At 51.8% G+C, this 19460-nt stretch overlaps 4 protein-coding genes across 4 annotated transcripts; 3 read left to right on the forward strand and 1 right to left on the reverse strand.

Moving 5' to 3' along the window:
• Nucleotides 1-159: 159 nt before the first annotated feature.
• Nucleotides 160-9645, forward strand: BBBOND_0207390 (hypothetical protein, conserved; the record flags this gene model as incomplete). The annotated part of the gene is made up of 1 exon (XM_012912316.1): nucleotides 160-9645. One exon carries the CDS (start codon nucleotides 160-162, stop codon nucleotides 9643-9645), a length of 9486 nt encoding a protein of 3161 aa, XP_012767770.1.
• Nucleotides 9646-12390: 2745 nt separating this feature from the next.
• BBBOND_0207400 (hypothetical protein) lies at nucleotides 12391-12630 on the forward strand (the record flags this gene model as incomplete). Its single annotated transcript, XM_012912317.1, has 2 exons — nucleotides 12391-12467; nucleotides 12495-12630. The coding sequence occupies 2 exons, from the start codon at nucleotides 12391-12393 to the stop codon at nucleotides 12628-12630; spliced, it is 213 nt and encodes a 70-aa protein (XP_012767771.1).
• A 210-nt stretch (nucleotides 12631-12840) lies between these two features.
• On the reverse strand, nucleotides 12841-15759 carry BBBOND_0207410 (ribosomal RNA large subunit methyltransferase J domain containing protein, putative; the record flags this gene model as incomplete). The annotated part of the gene is made up of 1 exon (XM_012912318.1): nucleotides 12841-15759. The coding sequence occupies one exon, from the start codon at nucleotides 15757-15759 to the stop codon at nucleotides 12841-12843; it is 2919 nt and encodes a 972-aa protein (XP_012767772.1).
• Nucleotides 15760-16512: 753 nt separating this feature from the next.
• On the forward strand, nucleotides 16513-19311 carry BBBOND_0207420 (RNA-metabolising metallo-beta-lactamase and metallo-beta-lactamase superfamily domain containing protein, putative; the record flags this gene model as incomplete). Its single annotated transcript, XM_012912319.1, has 7 exons — nucleotides 16513-16849; nucleotides 16888-17029; nucleotides 17065-17602; nucleotides 17640-18036; nucleotides 18072-18184; nucleotides 18223-19018; nucleotides 19163-19311. The coding sequence occupies 7 exons, from the start codon at nucleotides 16513-16515 to the stop codon at nucleotides 19309-19311; spliced, it is 2472 nt and encodes an 823-aa protein (XP_012767773.1).
• Between the last annotated feature and the right edge of the window lie 149 nt (nucleotides 19312-19460).

Raw genomic sequence — 19460 nt, forward strand, 5'->3', positions numbered from 1 at the left:
AGCGTAGCTAGTAGACACGTGGTTAGGTGCTCCTAATTCCTCACTCCCCGCCGACGTCGTCGCACCATTTCACTCTCCACACCGGCCGCTTCCGGCCACACATTATGTTAAATCTAGAACAATAGCATGTTAAAACGATGGTATAAGTAATCAGACGCCATGCGGGTTCGTCGAAGCGCGGAGCGCGACAGGCGCCGGCGGATCCTGGCAGTGCCGGAGATAGCCGCGTCGCCGCCCTGCGAGCTGACGACGGCCGCGCACATCAGTTCCACGGCTGTGGACGTGGACGAAGTCGTCTACTGCGTGCTCGACAGCCTAGTCGACGGCAAGGCTGAGACGGAGAGAGCCGCGACCAGCACGATCCTGCGCTTCGCAAGGCTGCAGCAAGACTTCACAATCAGAGCCATCCTGTACTTCCTGGAAGTCCAGAAGACCACCGAGTCGCACCAGCATGCGCTGCTGGTGCTGCTGCGCAAGTGCATCACGCAGTCGCACGAGACCATCCCGACGGGGCTGCTGCGGGATGTGCTGCTGTTCATGCTGAAGGAGCTCAACTTCCTCGGAGTCAGCGACGTGAGGCACTCGGTGATCATCGAGACGGTCAACGAGACGGCGGTGCTCTGCCCGGCCTTCTCCGTCGAGGTGATTCTGGCCTTCATCCGCGACCTGCGGCAGGAAAGCGCCATCCCCACTGAGACGCTCTGCATTTACATCCGCGTGCTCACCCACGTCTTTGCGAAGGCGGCCAACAACGATTACATCAGGAGCGTGGACGTCGTAGGGCAGATACTGTCCCTCTACGATCCGTCGACCATATGCGTGGAGTCGGGGGAGCTGTGCAAGAACCTAGTGTCCCTGCTGTGCACCCTCTCGAAGGCGCTCCACCCGCTGCAGGAGTGGCAGAGCGCAGAGGACGCTGCGTTCGCGCAGGTGTCGAACCAACTTGTAGAGGCGCTCTCGCTGGAGGATGTGGCACACCGGCGCTTCGCAGCATGGCACGCGCGGTACCGGGCGTACCGCCTATCGGTGGACAAGCCACAAAACGTCCAGAGCGAGACCATGCCGCTGAATCAGCTTGGTGCGCTCATTGATGGGAGTAGTCCCGAGGAAACCGATGTTTTGTGGTCATCACGCTCTGCTGAACAGGGGTCGCAGCAGCCGCGGGACCGGCCTGTCGTGCGATCGGTGAGGCTGGGATCGCGCAAGCGAATCATATCGTTCGCCGCGGCGCTATATGCATCCAGATCGCTGTGCCAACATAGCGAGCAGAGTTCCGTGGGTTTGCGTGATGCCGAGAACCCCGCTGTTGGCGCGCCGTCGTCGACGCTCACTCAGACCGTAGGGAGACACCAAAGCTCGATGGGGTTCGATAGCGCAATTGGAGCGCCTAACGTGGCAGATGGGAATGCGTGGCGGACACCGACTGAGGTGGACGGCGGTGCAGCGGCAAGTAATCAGTTGAACGTGCAGCGTTCAGCAAGCTCTATAGGGACGGGTCAGGTCTCCAAGGAACAAGTGGGGCTGGGCCTTGCAAGCCAGAATGGGTTCCCCAGTTCGGGTAGCATGTTCAAGTTGGCTGCACTCGGAATGCCGATGTCGGAGGATGCTGGCGGTGCGAGGCACATGCCGCACCAAAAAGCCGGGTCGCGTAATGCACCTCGGACTGGAGCTCATATGGTTTTGCAGACTCTCAGCGGCCCAATGGGGATACCGACTGTGGGTGTACCTGCTGGATTCCACGATGTTCTGGCGCCGCTGTTCACGCTGCTGCTGGAGCGCTCCTTGGCGTCGATATACACCAACCCGCCGTTCACCAGCACGTGCCTTGAGGCGCTGTTCGCCATGGCGCTGCTGTCGAAACACGTATCGGACGTGGCTATAGCGCGTTACGGCCTGTCGCTCCTGGACAGCGTTTTGGTGCGCTTCTACCAGTACCTGCCCAACACCCCCTACCAGCCGGTGGCGCGGCAGGGACGCAAGAGCGTGTGGATGTCGCTGCACAAGGAGTCCAGTGACACATATCGCAACAAGATCGTCACCATATTCTCGTCACTCGGGTCGTACGGGGACAAGATAACCATGCTGCCGCCGGCGCCCCTGGTGATGTGCCTGCTGCACCTGTGCAAGGTGCTGCTGCGCAGGCGGCCTCACATCGTCGTCTGCCAGCTGCCGAACATATGCGAGGTGCTGTTCGGGCTCCTGATCGCCATGCACGGTTGCGGCAAGGTTGCGCTGCTGGCCTCGTGCGACAGCAGTTTCGTGTCCTACTACATCGACGAGGAGGACCTGCTGCTCAACCGCAGCGTAGGCAGCGCTTTTCTCGATGTAGGCTGCGCGTCGTCATGCAAGGACTTCGTGAGGACCGTGGTGGCGGCCTGCCGGTTCATGGCTTCAAGCGTCGACACCCGCTGCTACTTCCTGGAATTCTTGTTCCGCAAGGCGTTGAAAGGGTCGCCTAGGGAAGTTACGGTGGCACTGTTCATGTTGGGGTGGTCGTGCTCACATCCGCCGATATGTGAGGCCCTGACTGACTCCCGGAGGAGAAGCAGCGCGCCTGCCAGCCTCGGCGTCAGCGGTGCGGTGTTTTGGCGCCTCATTGACGTCCTGCACACGCTACTAGGGCGCATGCCGGCGGCCTCTGCGCACCCGCACACGCTGCGTCTGCTGCTCGCCCTCATAAACCACCTGTCGCGAGGCGACTGGCTGCTTTTACACTGCCTGGTTGGGTACCGCACCGCCCCCAACTACCCCGCCGACTTTTACCCCGAAAATGCAGCCATGCGGATAACCCGGCCTGTATACGCGCTTATCGACTTCGTATTCAGCCTCAAGGTCGTGTACGACCTGGAGAAGAGGATAGGGGAGAACAACAACAAGGTCCGAGATCTGGGAATGAAGCTGGCATCGGGTTTCTTCCGGAAGATGTACTGCGGCCAGCATGCAACCAGTTACGACCTGAGCCTCTTGGTGTGTGGCAGCAGGAGTTTCGAAAAGTTTTTGCTGCCGCATTGCGGGGATCCCATGATCACATACCTCCTGCAGCTGCTGCTCACGAATTCGAAGATGAGCGTTTTCACGGTGCTTCGGTCGCTCTCGCAGCTCTTTGCCTGGGGCAATGCCGAGGCGTTCTCAGGGATGTGTTCCACAACAGTGTTCACGAGGGCGATGGCCTTTGTGCTGGTATATCTGCACGACCCCGTGAACTACTTCGGCGAGGCGTTCGCGGCCGCGAAGGTGCTGCCGTATCTGTCGGAGTTGGTGCTTGGTGAGCGACTTGAGCTGTGCGACGGCACTCGGCCTAAATCACACTACTGCGGATTAGACTCCTACGTACTATCGTTCGACCGCGGAGACTGCTATGGCCACCTGAGTGGAGTCGACCATATAGTGCTGCATTTCGAAAAGGTTTCGCGCCTGTTCCAGAAGATGGTCGCCCTGAGCTCGTTTGAGTCCGTAGCCGTGGTGATGGTCAACCAGCTTGCTAGGATATGCCAAAGCCTGAAGCCACCGACGACCACGTATGCGTCGCTGCTGAAACTGAGCAACGTGCAGGCGTCCAGTTCCTTGACGATGTACCACAGACTGGGCATTTTGCATATTATGGCAGCTTGTTCCAGATGCTCCGTGGACCTCTGTTCGTCGCTCATTGATTTCCTCCTGGGGTTCAGAGGGCAGGCTTCGCAGGTCGCCTGGGATGCTAAATTCAGCTCAGACTCGGGAGTGCCTCCGTTTTCAACCGTGTTGGGCAAATGGGCGCCCCTGACATTGAACGTGTGCGAGCAGATGCGTTACACCATGCTGCAGTTGCACGAGTTCAACCGCCACTCTGCACAAGCTGCAGCTGGCAACAACGGTAGCCCCACAGCGAATGGCGTTATATCCACCAAATACCCTGAAAACGTCGACCGATGTTCTGAGGACATCTCAATTGACCTTTCGCTACAGGATGACCGTCTGTACTTCACAGTGCAAGCAGATGATTACCTGCATCACGAGTCACAGACACTTCGCGGCCTTATTTTGGGCGCGCTGGGGATGCACCAGCAGTACTACCACTGTGTGCTCTGGAAGGTCTACTACGGGTTGCGAAGCCGGCTTCCCGGAAGCGCTGTGATCTTCACGAAGTTTGCCACTCTGAGTTTCGGTGAAGACCTAAAGGTGGTCGCGCTCACTGCCCTGGCGTACCTGTACGCTCGAGCCCCTGCCAACCTGGTAGATGCGGGCATGATGACAGGGTTGCATGTCAACCATTCTGAAACGGCTTATGACACGGAAAGACCGACGCCAGTTGCGTCACCAGTCTCCAGATATATCGAGCAGCTGGCAACCCCAACTGATGAGGCGGCATTGGTGGACATGTATACCTTCTGTTTCCGAGAGGGTTGTGAGAAGGCGGTGTGCACTGACCTGGCAGGGGACAACGGTCTGCTGCGGTGCGTGGTGGCGCCCATGCTCTTCTTCCTCTTACACGAGACCGACATAGGGACACAGCACGCAGTCGCACGAGCGTTACATTACGTCATGCGCGCCGCAAAGTCGAATCATGCTGCTCGTGCGATATGCAGGTTCCCATATGTTGCTCTGAACCGCGTACTGTATTTCGTTGCAAGTCTAACTTCTCGCGACTTTGCCGCCAACCAGCTGTACGACCCGACGCCTATACGACAGCAGTGCGCACATATGTTCAACCGAGCTCGATGGGATCTCAACTTCCCGGCAGTGCGTGCATTCGAGTCGGCCCCCCTCAAGCCTGCTGCAGACGGAGTTACATGCTCGAACGTGGCGTTGGCGTTTTTCAGCGCAACGTGCCTGCTCTCCGACTACGTGACATCGGCGGACGATGTTTTGCCGGTTCTGCATCTGGTGTTGTCCTTCGGCGATGTTTGGGAGGGGCTCAAAAGGCTGCCAAGCAGTTCGTCAGACCAGTTGAGCGCGTCGGGCTCCATTGATGTCAAAGCACTCACCGTTCGCTTCATGAAAAATTGTGTCGCCAAGGCCGGGTGGAAGCGGTTGTCACAAGTACTGTCAATGGCGCTATTTATGAGCGAAGGTTTCCCTGCCGGCATGGTCGAGCATAGAGTCTCTTTGGTCCTTGGGCTTCTGAGTGATATGGAGCCATCCTCTGTAACCAAGGTACACGAAGATGACTTTCACAGTGGAAATAACATACAAGGTAGTTTGGAGCATACATCTGATGGTTCAGAGGTAATTGATGCGGTAAAGGGCGATTCAGCGCCATTATCTGCGACTGACCATGTCGAAACTGGCCTTGCGGCAGCAGATGCGCAACAATCAGCGGAGTCGTCACCGCAGGAAAACCAGCACGAGGTTCTTACTGTGCAGAACAATGTAAAAAACGCAGCGAAAATAAATGCGGCTGATGACGGGGAGGAGGAACATTGGGGTTTCGTTGACTGCGTGCTGCTGCTTTGGGCACACATGCTGCACCTTGAGTACGGAAGCAAAATGAGAGAGGCACTGCACGCGTGTCTTAAAAAGTTGCTTTGCTTTGAAAAATCAGGTCAATCGTTGTTCGCTGCATCGGAGGATCATCTGGACAAAGCTATTGCGCTAGACAAGACTGTAGCTGGCCCAGCAGGTCAAGAGCCGTTTGTCACCGCCATCACTCACGGAGCACAAACAGCGTTGAATGCAGGCGACATGCGCGGGGCAGAGAAGAGTGAGCCGCAATACAGCAACATACCTGCCGTGACCACGGAGGTGGGAAATAAGACACCATCCAAACTGCCGTACATTGCGAATGTCGAACGGATAGACCTGTTGATACCGAAGGGGTCGTTAATGATGGCGCTGCTTTGCTGCATGAAATATCTCTCCGCCTCAAGCTGCCTGTCTGGACCTTTTGCGAACATCCTGCAGCTAATATTGCAGCAGAGGTATTCAGACCTGGACCACCAGCACCTGGAGTCAATCCTGGCAACCATATTCAGCAACTTCTCCAGCTCATTCGAGAGCCATGAGGTGCCGTGTTCCACGCATAACTTTGTTGTGGACCTCGCCCAGACGGATTTCGAAGTGCTCTGCAACGTTATCTTCGCACCGAATTGCAATTATTCAAAGAGCTTCAAACTTTCAGTTACGGCGCTCATAACGCACGACCCCTTCCTGACACTGCAGTTGCTTGACTTTTTGGAAAGGTGCATGATGGCTGGGTACCAGCATTTGGGGTATGCACGTCACAGCGTCTCCATGGACTATATTATGGACTTCGTGGGGCACATATACGTGAATTGCGACGCCGGAATATTGCACTCTGATGAAGGGGTCAGATTTGTCACGACACTCGTAATCCATTCCTTATGCATCACGAGATCCAACTCAAGAGATTCATTACCCACTTTGCAGCGCTTGGCAGCGCTCGTGGGTCAATTGGGAGCACGTGTCAATGCTATCCGTCATGGATTGGACGCAAAAGAGCACGTTAACGTGGAGCCAAAAGGTATGCAACAGGGAAATGGCAATGTTGAGGCAACAAAGGAAGACAATAATCTTCGTCGGGTGGCTTCGAAGCTACGCCGTAGCTGCAGGTCGTTAGTTACATCGTCGGAATCGCACCAACAGCAATTTTTACGGTTACTGGATCGTCTGTTGCATTGCCAAAATGAGTTTAAGCGGGGACTGCTCTCCGCTTGCCTCTCTATTTTATGCAACCTCTTGCGTGAAAAGGCATTAAGGCGTTACACAACAGCGATAATAGGGATTATCAAGAAGATTGGGTCTCTCAAAGAGCTGCGGAAATTCTACTACCGATCTGTGCACTATTTTTTGCTGGGTTTGGATGGTGCGGAATGTGGATTGTACACGCATAATTGCATCCTCAAGGGGTACCGTAGGCGCCGTGCGAAGGTTAATGGGAGCATTAAGTTAAATATATCCGCGGACGGTGACGATGTATATTTAAGAACTGAGCTACTTAGTGCAGTCAGAAATGATGGCGGTGCAAATTCACCGACCACGGCACTGGCATTGGGAGCCTTTTCGAAAGGGAGGACGGAAAATTCCATCAATTTGCTGCAATCGCTTTTGGACGAACTGACGGCTTCGTTGATGAATGATCTTTCGAAGCCGCCATCGGTTGGCAATATGCACTGTCTGGAAAGAGCGGCGTCAAGTTTGATAAGGTTCGTGACTGAGAGCAGGGGTTACCGAGTGCGCGATTTCCGTGCTTTGGTGGCGCAGTTGCTTCGGATGCACACAGTGCTGATCGGCACCGACCAGCGCGTGCTTTGCGCCTTTGCGGAACTGTATCTGGCAATAGCAGATTGGCTGGAATCATGCATTTCGCGAGGTTATGTTATGCCCGTCGAAGTACAGCGGCACCTCCTGCCTCCGCTGGGCCTGTCGATTCTGCACGGGTCGGTCTCAATGCGCTCTCAAAGAAAATATAGACGGCTGACCCGCGTACTTGCTGGGCTGTTAAGTGACGCATTCCCTATTCCGTTAAGCGTGAACTCGTCCAGTCGTGGTTGGTTGAAGTCGGTGCTGTTGCGGCGGCCATTTGCGGCGCATTCGAAATTCCCCTATCTGCAGCTGTGCATGTGCGGTTGTAACAATCCGGAACTGACTCACACGACCGGTGAACGTTTTTGCGTATGCCATGCCTTTTACTTGCTCGACCTGTTCAGCAGCTGCTTCCCGAGCTACTGTTGGAACGTGGAACTCGGAATGACGGAGAACATCGATTCGGAGATTGCGCGTCTACGGCGGGACGAACATGTGAAGCGCACGTCGCAAGTGCTCTTCGGTAGCCTAAACGATTTCACTCCGAGCCAATCGCTGGTGCTGGGTGACCTGGGATCGATGTCGCGAGATGAGACGTTCACGGACGAGAGTGGTGACTTTGTTGATATAAGCTCCGCTTACAAGGTGCGGGTCGAACACTACAAGTCGGGATCACAGCGCAATGCACTATCTAACATGACGTCTAGTCAATCGTTGGGAGCTATGATGACGGCGAGGTCGATGCGTAGCTCGTCTTTCAACAACGCATACTTTGACCACAAGGAATACAACGAAAGCCATGCGGTGGACGTCTCATCCGGGAGAAGTGGGGGACCCCTCCGTGCCATGTCCGCCGACTCAAAACGCGTCGGCATACATACGCAAGGCAATATATATACGAAGTTATTAAGCTTATCGCCGTCGCGTTCGTTTGACAATATAAGGACGGTAGCATCGGCCACACCACGTGAAGCAGAAATGCCATTATGGCTCGACTTGAGTCTGCCGAACCACGATGCTAAACGCTTCCTTTATCAACAGTCTCCACACGCATCGAGGGGTGTTATTGGTGATGAATCGCAGCTCAATGAAGAAGCTGAGAATGAGTCGCCTGTCCGCGTTGCCTCGCACGGAGACGTGGGCGTCAATCTCAATTCGTCATGCGGCAGCCTTTGCACTAGCCTTGACGTACCCATTGACCATGTCAGCGATCCCTCTCGTGTTTCAGAAGTTTCTACGACTCTTCAAAGGAGCCTAATGTTCGGGCACCAATATGGCGAAGGACCTGTAGGTGAAGCATCCATGCAACTGAGTACGAGTGATTTGGGTGATTCTATAAGCGAAATTGATGCTTCGCCCTCCTACGGCTACCCACAAGCAGAACTCAGTTTTGATAAAAACAGGATTCGCCTGAACAGGGCAAAAAGAGACGTTTCGAACTCGCGTGGTTCATCAGAAGAGCACCTCAGTGTTACGGGTTCAAGTCGGAGCGCTTTGTCATATCCTTTGTCCTACGCAAATGCTGGGATCGCCGAATTCAGCGAGTACAAGCCACCTGTATTGGTAAAAAAAGGTTTGACAGAGGAGATAATGAAAATAGAAGACAGCTTGATTCCCTCTGCATACATCGGTTCTCTCCGAAGCTTAAGTTTCAGGTGGCCTTCAAGAAAACGTTCTCTGGGCAAGGCACTGAATTCTTTGCCATGCTTACCGTCGCTGTTACCCATTTTAACCATCGCAGATTTCCAGGTCGAAATTGACGGGCATCTGCGTAGAATAAATGTGTTTAATGGCGAACGCAAGAATAGCCTTAAGTCATTCGACACGTCGACAGTCGGGCAAAGTCTCTCCTTTTTCGACATATCGAATCTTGAATGCATCTGGAACACCACTCTGTATACTTCACCCATGGTATACCGGTTCATGCTTCTCAGCAAATATCTTAATAGACCCAAAATATATGCCTGCATTCGCGAGGATCAAGGTGTTTCACGTCCTCCACCAGGTCAGGGGGCAGTCACCCCCACTGTGGCATCTCCCTATACTGCGGCGCAGCCAGATCGGCCAGCGAGTCTTGGCTGCGATCAACCGCAGGAGCCAACGGTCCCGGAGAGTGTGATGATTAATGCAGTTCGAGGTGCAGCTGCTATTCTGCATATGGCGCTACTGCACCTGACAAACGAGGAAGTTGTTTTGCGTCAGCACATCGTCGACAAATGGCCACGCTGCTTCTTGGAAATGGCACGCTATAATGCGGTGCTGCATTTCGAGGCACTGGCGCAGACTGTCAGCAAGCAGCTTTGCAAAATGCTGGAAGGGTCCTCCGGACTTTTGAAACGCGTTCTGCTGGAGTCGATGGAGATGTTCGCGGTGGTGCTCTCGAGCTCCAATCCTGACACTTAGTGCGCTGCACCGCTGGAACTCTCCAGCGTTAACTACACTCCAACAAGGAGCACACTAGGTCCTGAAGGAACCATGTATTCGTTAAAATTGATGTAAAAATATTGCTGCTGTTTACATTGTATGTCACGTATGGGTGGTATTCTGATCTATGTCGTCCTGTTAGTATTCAGCTAGACCCTTCACACAACTTAGAAAATTGAGGTATCGGAGTCACTGAAACGACATTAAGTGATGCTAAATGCGCAATTCACATAGCTTGACGGTGAAAATGACGGCCAAGGGTGAGGGGTCCATGCCTATCACCTAATAACGGAGCAGAAGACGATAGACTATTGTTACAATAGTTAAGTGAAAAATAACAAGCAAAATTACATCACAGATGCTGAGAAGCTTTTACCAGTCGCACGACTATTACGGCATACGTAGACATGATATACTCGTTATTGGGACAACGGAATGAGAGTCAGGCACTGCTTGGTGCGCTAACTCACCGCAGCATATGAAGATACGCCGTTATCAGTAGCAGTGACCGAAACTACAAGCAGCTATTAATGCCACACCATGTGGAATAAGCCTTGGCAAATGTTATTTTGCGGTAGGGCACTATTTCTTACGGCGATGTTAAAGACAGTGCCCCACGGGTAACTGCTGAAACCGGACGTACAGTACCAGCCATTATATGAGCTAATATGTCGAAAAGCGATGCTAAGGAACCACAATGGATGCGTGAGCTAGAGGAGGTGAGGACATCTTTGTGGCGACGTCGTGGGGTTGCCGTGATTTCTACCCTACTACAACTTTAATAATCCGAGGCGCCCATTGCCGGACTTGGAGAAATTATGTACGGAGGAAAGCAATAGGAGCGTTATCATAGGACAATGTACAGAATAGGCGCACCGGATAAGATACCTTTGCGAGAGTCGCAGTTACAGGTGAACCAAGCTTTAAAACGCAGACAACCGGAGTCACAAAATTGCCCCACACTTGGACTACACGCACACTGGACACCCACATTAGTATCTACCGGCTACATAAATCGTTAGAATAACAGCCACGCACAGTTTTGATAACTTAAGCTGATGGCGGTACCAGTTGGGTTAATCAAGCGCTTGACTGCCGCTGTAGAGACCGATAATGATATAATTGTTTTTGTATACGCTGCATGACTCTCCGATGTTGTGAAATGCATTTTACTACCCTGTCTCAGGGGTGCACGAGACAGTGGGTAAGCATGTCTGCACCGCACACTCCACTGCACTGTACACAGAAGGAATATAAACATCTCAATGTACTTTCCTTTATTATCTTCCTGACAAGTGTTGCAAACTGTAATACGCGCGCGTGTAACTCGCAATGTGCAGGATCTAGCGTTGTATTAGTTACGTAACATGCGTACATGAGACAGCGGACGTGACTGCTGCCTTGGAAGCTGTAAATGGTCATCATGAATTCGCAGAGTAATCAGCATGACAGGTGAACTTCCGAGGGTCCAGTGTCTAACGATGTTTCCAGAGGTTGCGACTAGAAATCGCATCGAACCTTGGGATTTGCAAGATGTTGAGTGACTCATTCTCCAGCAAGCGCATCATAGCGATCGTCTATTGCACGCACGGTCACTGATTTCATTTATCGCAGCTTGATACGGCTGTTCCAGTCTAGAGGAGGTTTCGCACCCGGTGTATTCGGGCCTGCATCCTACACGTTGTCCTCTACGGTGGCGGCCAATGGGAGAGGTAATTGAGGTTAAATACGTTACAAATCATTTATCAGGTGTATAGTTTATTGCTTCGAATACGCGTTCAAAAGTGTCGAGACGAGTCAAGTTCGACTTCATGGATCGCCTCCGAGACGACCACTCCGTGGATCCACAACACCTTGCGATCCGCCATTCTGGCACTCTCGGGATATCGTATACATTGATGATTTCAATCGGCTAATCAGCCATCACCGATCGCAGTATACGCTTCGCCGCGTCGGTGGCAGGAGCAAGGCCTGAGGTGACACCCGAGATTGTGGCAATGGCAATTTCAAAGTATCTACTAATTGGGAGACAGCGACATTTAAATTGTATGCTGTAAACCGCTACACCACGGTCGGATAAGTGGAGTTGATGGGTTGCGTTGAGCAGGCTGTCAGGCACGTGGAATGCTGAGTGGATGCCGCAGGTTGGGTTGTCCAGGCCTGTAGCTTGGAAGGGCCATACTAGGTTTTGATTGATCCTCAAGGTGATTGGAATTTTAAAAAATGTTAATAGGTGACATTCTATGAATATTCCAGATTGCGTAATTGAATGCCTCGGCTGTGGGTCATTTAGTCTAACATTGCGTAAGCCTTTAAATCATCGCCGTTGGCTATACGCGAACAGACCTTGCAGGGTTAACCGCAAAATAGTTGTGAACCCGCTTTACACGAGCTATACGGTTGCTTTGGCTTAGTTTTTAATAACATCTTGTCCAAGAATGCAAACAACTTGTTGAGTTTAAGGCTTAGTAGCACCAGTAGTCAATGACTTCCCAACTTAATCTTTTATTATACTTAGTCTCTCAAGGATACATGACATCATGTGATACCAGCGATGGGAAAACTAGAGTTATCTGTATTGGGGCGTGATGCCTCCTCGTGCTCTCTGTACATCCGGCGCGCGCCGCGTATCCTAAAGCAGCTGCAAACTGCAATTCACGTGGTACAGCGGAGTGTATGCGTTAGACCGATGCAACAGCACTACGTGGCAACGCCAACAGCGTTATGTTGTACACTGCTCTACGAAAAATTTCGCATAAGCCAAAACTGGACAGATTGCAGTATAAAATACAAAAGATAAGGTTAGTAACGGCTATCATATGGTACAGTTGGAATCATAGTGGGACGCATCTGGCTGTGAAGGACGATAATGCATTAAGACAATTTGATTACCCAATCAAAGCGTTATTATATATATATATATATATATATATATATGCAATACTCCTCGTCGGTGCGAATTAAAGTGCTAATTGATGCTATGGCCTATCAGCACTCGTAATATACACGATATAGCCACAACGCCCAATACAGACCACGGACGACCATTATTTTTCATCACTAGACCATATGGGTGATCCCGCTTCTTCCTCTTCTGTAGGCGAGTCCGACGGCGTTGCAGGCAGCTCCTCTGTTTCATCATGTCTATGGCGTTTTTCCGAAATACGCGGGAGTTCAGCCTATATAGTTAGTTGAAACCAATTGGATGTTTACTACACTTACGTTTTGGAACAATGGCAAACGACATGGGCCTTGGGCCTGAAGTAACCTGGGAGGGTAAAGTATATCCACGACCCCAAGATTTTGCAGTAACTGCACGGCAACGTTTTTGCGGTCCGCTTTTAGAGATTCCCCTTTAGAGTGAGCCGCAATGTCATCAAGTTCGGATAAGAAGAGTCGCGTGTTAAACTCCCAGAGTTTGCGTGCAAAATAGGTGAAATGATGAGGTCGGAGTGTCTGCACCACCTCTTTTCCTGCCTTCTTGTGCAGACAAATAGCATCCCAGAGACACTGCAAATAATAACGGCAGTGATTCTTTTCGCGATCGTTGTATCTTTTGCAGATAATGTAGCAGCGCTGTGTCCACGGCGCTACTGAATCCGGGCGGTACAGGTGAACCTCGTCGAACACGGTACGAAGCACCGTGACTAGACAAACACTGAATCTAGTAATAATGGTTCGCACCGACACCACAAGATCGCCATCTGGTGATAGGCAATAAAGTGCCTGCACAAGTTGTGCGACAATCACAGGCTTGGATTTGAACTCGTCCATGCATACTTCCCGATGATGCACTGATGAATTCGTGGTGTCGCAGAATACAAAATCGCACGAGTTACGAATGGGCGATTCTTGTAGTTGCGCAGTGAGACACCGGTGACCTTCACCACGTGTCAAACATTCATCGTATTTGAAGTCAATGCACTGGTTAACAGTACCCTCACCGAGGAACGATTCGACAATAACTTGCAGCTCGTAAGAGGAATCGAATTGTATGTGTGACGATGCATCTCCATTCGCCTTGAAACCGTATATAATAGACCCGGGTATACCGTGACGTTTCAGAAGTGACACAGCTGGGAATTGCTGACCCGCATTGCATGTTATTTCCAGGTAAGCCTTGTAGCGGTTGATGTCAAGGAAGCACTGCGATATCACCGCGAGGTCGACCATACCGCCGTTTGGGAGCATGTTGATGTCTGACAACGCCTCACCGACGGCTCCATCTACACATAGGGCATCCATCGCAGTCACTATGGGTGCGCGAGCTCCACACAGTGTACGCATTCGCGAAACGTCGTATAGCAGATCGTTGCACACAAAATGGCTCATACGTACCTCGTGTGCCTGAAGTGGGGCCGCGACAAACCACGAATCCTTCAAGTAGCGCTGGTTAAGCATGTCCGCTCTAAGCTCGGAGAGCAGACGCTCGTCCAGGTCTAGCATAAGCGTGCCGTCATTGAGCTGTGGATATGGTGGCTTAAATTCGTTGGCAAACCGCAATGCGTCAGCGATATCGCGCCCGAATTCCGCAGACGTCGCTTCTTCGCCAAGAGTTATGAAATGCGATGGGTCTTCCTTCTGCGCGTACTGTCGGTGCAGTTCCACACGACGCGCTTGGAGATCTTTGTAGCACTTGACGTAATTTCGCCTGGTGTCAAGGTCAGGTAGAATACGCTTCGGCACATGCAGGAGGGAACTGGTGTCTTTGCCAGTGATGGTATTTTCACTAAAGGAAATGTACTTTACGAGACGGCAGTCGGAAGGTATAGCCGATATCTTGAACTGTGAGATAAAAAGCCGCGCAAACTCGCGCTTTCGCTTGTAAAATGCATTTTCATCCGTTACCTGGAGGAATTGGGCCATTGCGCTTCGCAGGCTGCGGCATTGCAATTGCGCGAACATGGTGGCGCATTCTACGAACTCAGTTCGGAAAGAGCTTGGTACCCATTCTCGCGGCAATATTGCACGCCGGTGATGATTGGCCGCATATTCGCTGACGATTTTGCAGAGGGCGCACAGCAGCACTGAAGTGATTCCGTTGAAGTGCATACATACCACGTACACCTCGGAGCTGTTTGCTTTTGACATGTGTGGTTTATACACTTCCACGGTTTTGAAACACATGTTCAGTAGCGCCATAATAGAGAGAGAGCTTTCTTCGAAAAGGGTAAACATCTTCAGCACAAATATTGCGCCCACGCGCATCAAACCTAACGCACAGACTACCTCTGCGAGCTTCAGCGGAGCTGTGAGCGCCTCCTGGTTGTTAGGATCGGCCTGGCAGTCAAATGACCCATCAGCCGTCACTATGTCTACTAACACGGGACTGCGACCCTTGTTGAATCTGCTGGGTCGGCTTATACGGTCCCAGATGTATTCGATGTTCAGTGTTCGGGTAACGTTCCCGGAGTCATCTGCGCCGTTGAGCCAATTGCGAGCAGTTTCGCGGAATAGAATGTCTTCCGCGAGGCATTTGCCGTGGCTGTTTCCCTCATGGTACGGATTCAGCGAAATTGCCTGCCACGCCAGTTCGGCCAGGCTGTTGCGCTGCTTAATCGCATGGTTCAGCGCTGCGATGAACCCACCCGGGCACTCGGAGATGTGAAACGACCGTACGACACCGCCTTCCGTGTCAAGATCGGGTTTTACGGCATCCAACACCTTGTAGGTTTGGAGGATATCATATAGCTTCAGCCACGCATTCGTAACGAGCTCTACACCAGGCTCGCGGCGTCCATTCACCACAGTCGTGATCTCCGAAACCTGCTTGGCAACCAGTGACGTCTGATCGAGCAGCCGCGTGTGCACGGACCACTTTTCAATGTCGACGCCATTGAGTGAGTCGCGGAGTTCCGAGAGCATAGTCCGAGTTTCCGCCAACTCAGCTATTTCGTACGCCGGCGCACGTCCGACAGCCGAAGTCACCGTCTCACATATACAGACACGCTTTCTCTGCACGCATTTCTGACAGGGGGTTGCGCTGGGAGGAACGCGTTTGGCGTCGGCTAGCAGGCGGTTTAGGCTGCCTTGGAAAACGAAGCGCTTTTCATTGTGCAGCGCCGGCGTCTTCTCAGTCGCCGCGGTTGCCATAGCTGCCGTCCACCGCCTTCTGGCAGTCAGTGACCCAGTTATAGCCTTAGTTACACAGTGCACATACCCGTGGGGGTGTGTCCGTTATACTAAATTAAACGGGTAGACAGCACATTATGCGGGGCTATTGAAGGCGTAGCATGCTTATTTATTAAATTAAGTTGCGTGTGTGGCAAGATGTGCCTCTAGCAGCTGCACATCAGCGCTCACGTCGTACTATTGTCGCCTCCGAGATTCCTCGTCTGGTGGCCACAAATTTCGCACACTGTGCTTCATAAAATACCCATTTCATCTATAAGTGTTTCACTAGGATCGGATAAGTTGCTGGTGGATGCGCCAAATTCCGAAGCTTCTCACGTTCCACTTCTATACATGTGACCGTTGACCACCGCAACATCCACAGTTGGCTCAGTCGTTCGTTAATCACTTCCATGTGGTATACGATGGGTCTTCTGTGTACTATTATATGGACTTATTGATAGAAAGCTGTTTAACGTTTCTACAGCAGGGCTTCTGGTGACAAACGGATTGGTAAATAGGTATATTGAAAGTTGGTTGTTTTTCCAATTTCAAGATCGTCGATCATGTATAACTATTTAGATTTTCAGTAGTCACAAAATTTGAAGTTTGTCACTAACTCTATGGGAACTATCGGTCGTCATTTTGGAGATATCTCTGGACGTTGGGCTGTGACCAAGTAGCGCTTAGTGGATCTCCTCGTATGTTTGGGCGGGATTGAGGTATCCCCAGAAGATGTCGAGCGTTGACATTACAATACTTGGCGCCGGCCAGGATGTCGGGCGGTCGTGCATTGTCGTGACGTTCCCGTCGCGACGTGTTCTGTTCGACTGCGGTGCGCACTGTGGTTTCGTCGATCACAGGCGCTATCCGGATCTGCAGCTGCTCGGAGATCCCAATGAATACAACGCTTTGTACAACGAGCAGATGAACGCGGAATTTGATTCAAGTGCTTCAGATGGCGATAGCAATTCCGACACTGCCACCGGTGACGGTGGTGCAACCACGTCAAACACAGCCGATTCAAGAGGACAGTTGGGCGCAAAAACCAGCGCCAGTAACGTCAAGGACAGTAAGTGAGCCAATCGGGAAACTCAATTGACGATGTAGAAACGGTGCGCATAGCGACCTGCATGAAGAACGCTCTTCAGAAAACGCTCATCAACGTAACTGAGCACATCGACATATGCATCATATCGCACTTCCACCTCGACCATGTAGGAGCACTACCGTTTCTGACGGAACACTTGGGGTAGGTCCAATCCAGTGCCGCCACATTTCATGCAGCTACAACGGCCCGGTCTACATGACGTACCCCACTCGGGGTCTTGCGCCGATCCTGCTCCGCGACAGTGCTCAAGTCGTCGCTAGCAAGTTCCGCAACACAGTGGACACTGAAGGGGTATCGCATGGGCTAAACGTGTTGCTGAATCGCACTAAAAAGAGGAAGTCACTCACCGTTGGCCAACTGGGAAAGGTGGATCCATGGGGTTACACAGTCGATTGCGTCGCCCAGAGCCTCGGTCGAGCACAGGTCATGCAGTTGCGCGCCACGCAAGAAATAGGCAACGTGAGCATTACGCCGTACTATGCTGGACACGTATTAGGAGCAGCTATGTTTCACGTCGAATGCGACGGGATATCAGTAGTCTACACGGGCGATTTCAACACCTCCCCCGACAAGCATCTGGGACCAGCCTATATCCCGCAGCTGAAACCCGACGTGCTTATATGCGAGTCCACGTACGCGTCGGTCGTACGTCAACCTCGTCGTGCCACGGAGATGGAGCTTTGTACCGTTGTGCATGACTGCCTAATCGGAGGGGTACGTTCATGCGGCAGTTATTTATGATGTGTTGCAGGGTAAGGTGCTCATCCCTGTCTTCGCTGTGGGCCGCGCGCAGGAACTGGCCATTATTCTCGACAACTACTGGACCAAACTGCAGCTCACCTTCCCGATATATTTCGGCGGGGGACTTTCGGAGCGTGCAACAAGCTACTATAAGCTGCACTCTGCGTGGACTGATTCGCAAAACATCCCGAACCTTTCTGAGAACCCATTTGCAATGAAGCACATGCTGCCGTTTGACAACAGCTTCCTTAATGACGATCGCCCCATGGTCTTGTTTGCCACCCCAGGAATGGTCCACTCCGGCCTATCGTTGAAGGTCTGCAAGCTATGGGGGCCAAACCCCAAGAACCTGATTGTTATTCCCGGCTATGCGGCACAGGGCACAGTTGGAAACAAACTAATTTCAGGTAACAGTTCCTTTTCACGTTCACAATTTCCCCAGGAGAGAAGCTGATCCATAGCACCATCGGCACCATTGAAATTAAATGCAAAGTGCGATACCTGTCGTTCTCAGCTCATGCGGACAGCGTGGGAATAATGCGCCTCATCAAACAGGTACGAACCACTGCCAATAATCGCCTGACCTTTTGTAGGTCCAACCCAAGCACCTCGTCTTGGTGCATGGCGAGTACGATGGTATGAAGAAGTTCGCCAAACACATCGCACTAGATTTCGGGATTCCTGTGTTCCATCCTGCGAATGGTCAAACCATAACCATCAAGCAGGCGAAAGGAGGCGCCAAAATGCCAATCTTTTATTATCCTCAACTCCTTCTGGAGGCATCGGGAATAGTATTGACCGCGAAGGACGAAATCGGCCACTCAAAACATCCTGCTAATGCAATCGGCTCGAAACCAACAAGTGAGCTGAATGATTCACGTGGTGCGAAGGATTATGACTATTTCGCTGCTAGTGATTCGGATTCTTCTATTGATTTCTGCATTAAAAAGCTCGAGGAACCAGCCGATCACGTTTCAGCGATTATGTTCCGCTTAGAAGATGGAATAAAATCGCTCTCTTTACACAGCAATAATGCAGACGCCGCCGGAGAAGACAAACCCACGGACGCAGTGAAGGAAGAGGCGTCTGGCGAGACGCCTGGTTCACCCAAAACTTCGCCGAAGCTCGAACAACTCAAGGAAACCAAAGGCCGAGAACAATTGTTGATGGTGTCGCGTAACCATATGGCTAAGATGTTTAGGGATGGGGTGACACATCTGTCTATGATGCCGGAGTTGCGGTGTCACCGGGTCAAGTATCGCCAAAGTTTTAAGTGCCGCGAGCGAGACTTTGTGGAAGCGACTGAATACGTTGCTAGAGTCCTGAACGGGGACAAAGGCTACTTCGTCGAGGAACTTCCGATATACGCTAAAACCATGGAATCTGGAGGTGAGAGAGTGCACAACATTGCCTGTCTTTTGTTCATATTACATGAAGTGCGTTTTAAAACCCACGCTGCATTGATGCACGTAAATTGAGATGCGGTTGCGCTGCAGCATTGATAGTAGGTCCGTCATATAGTTGCAGTCAAAGTGTTGAGGGTGGGAGGTCTGGAGGCGAGGCACAATCCCGAGGATGATATGGCTACCATGGAGTGGTACTATCACGAAATGCAGCCGAATTCTATAGTTTACACGATGGTACACTTTTTAGAAAAAGTTGCCAAGGAACAGATGGAATAACTTGCACAGCAGTTATAGCGCGTAATGCCTCTTCGTCCGTAACGTGGTTGCTTGGTAATTTTGGGGTGTACGCGACGCTTCCAGACAAGCGTAATCGCAAGCATGTGTGAGCATTGCCGTTGTACGAAATGCATTGGTCATGCGCCGCT

Source organism: Babesia bigemina (assembly GCF_000981445.1).
Source record: "Babesia bigemina genome assembly Bbig001, chromosome : II".
Lineage (NCBI taxonomy): Eukaryota > Apicomplexa > Aconoidasida > Piroplasmida > Babesiidae > Babesia > Babesia bigemina.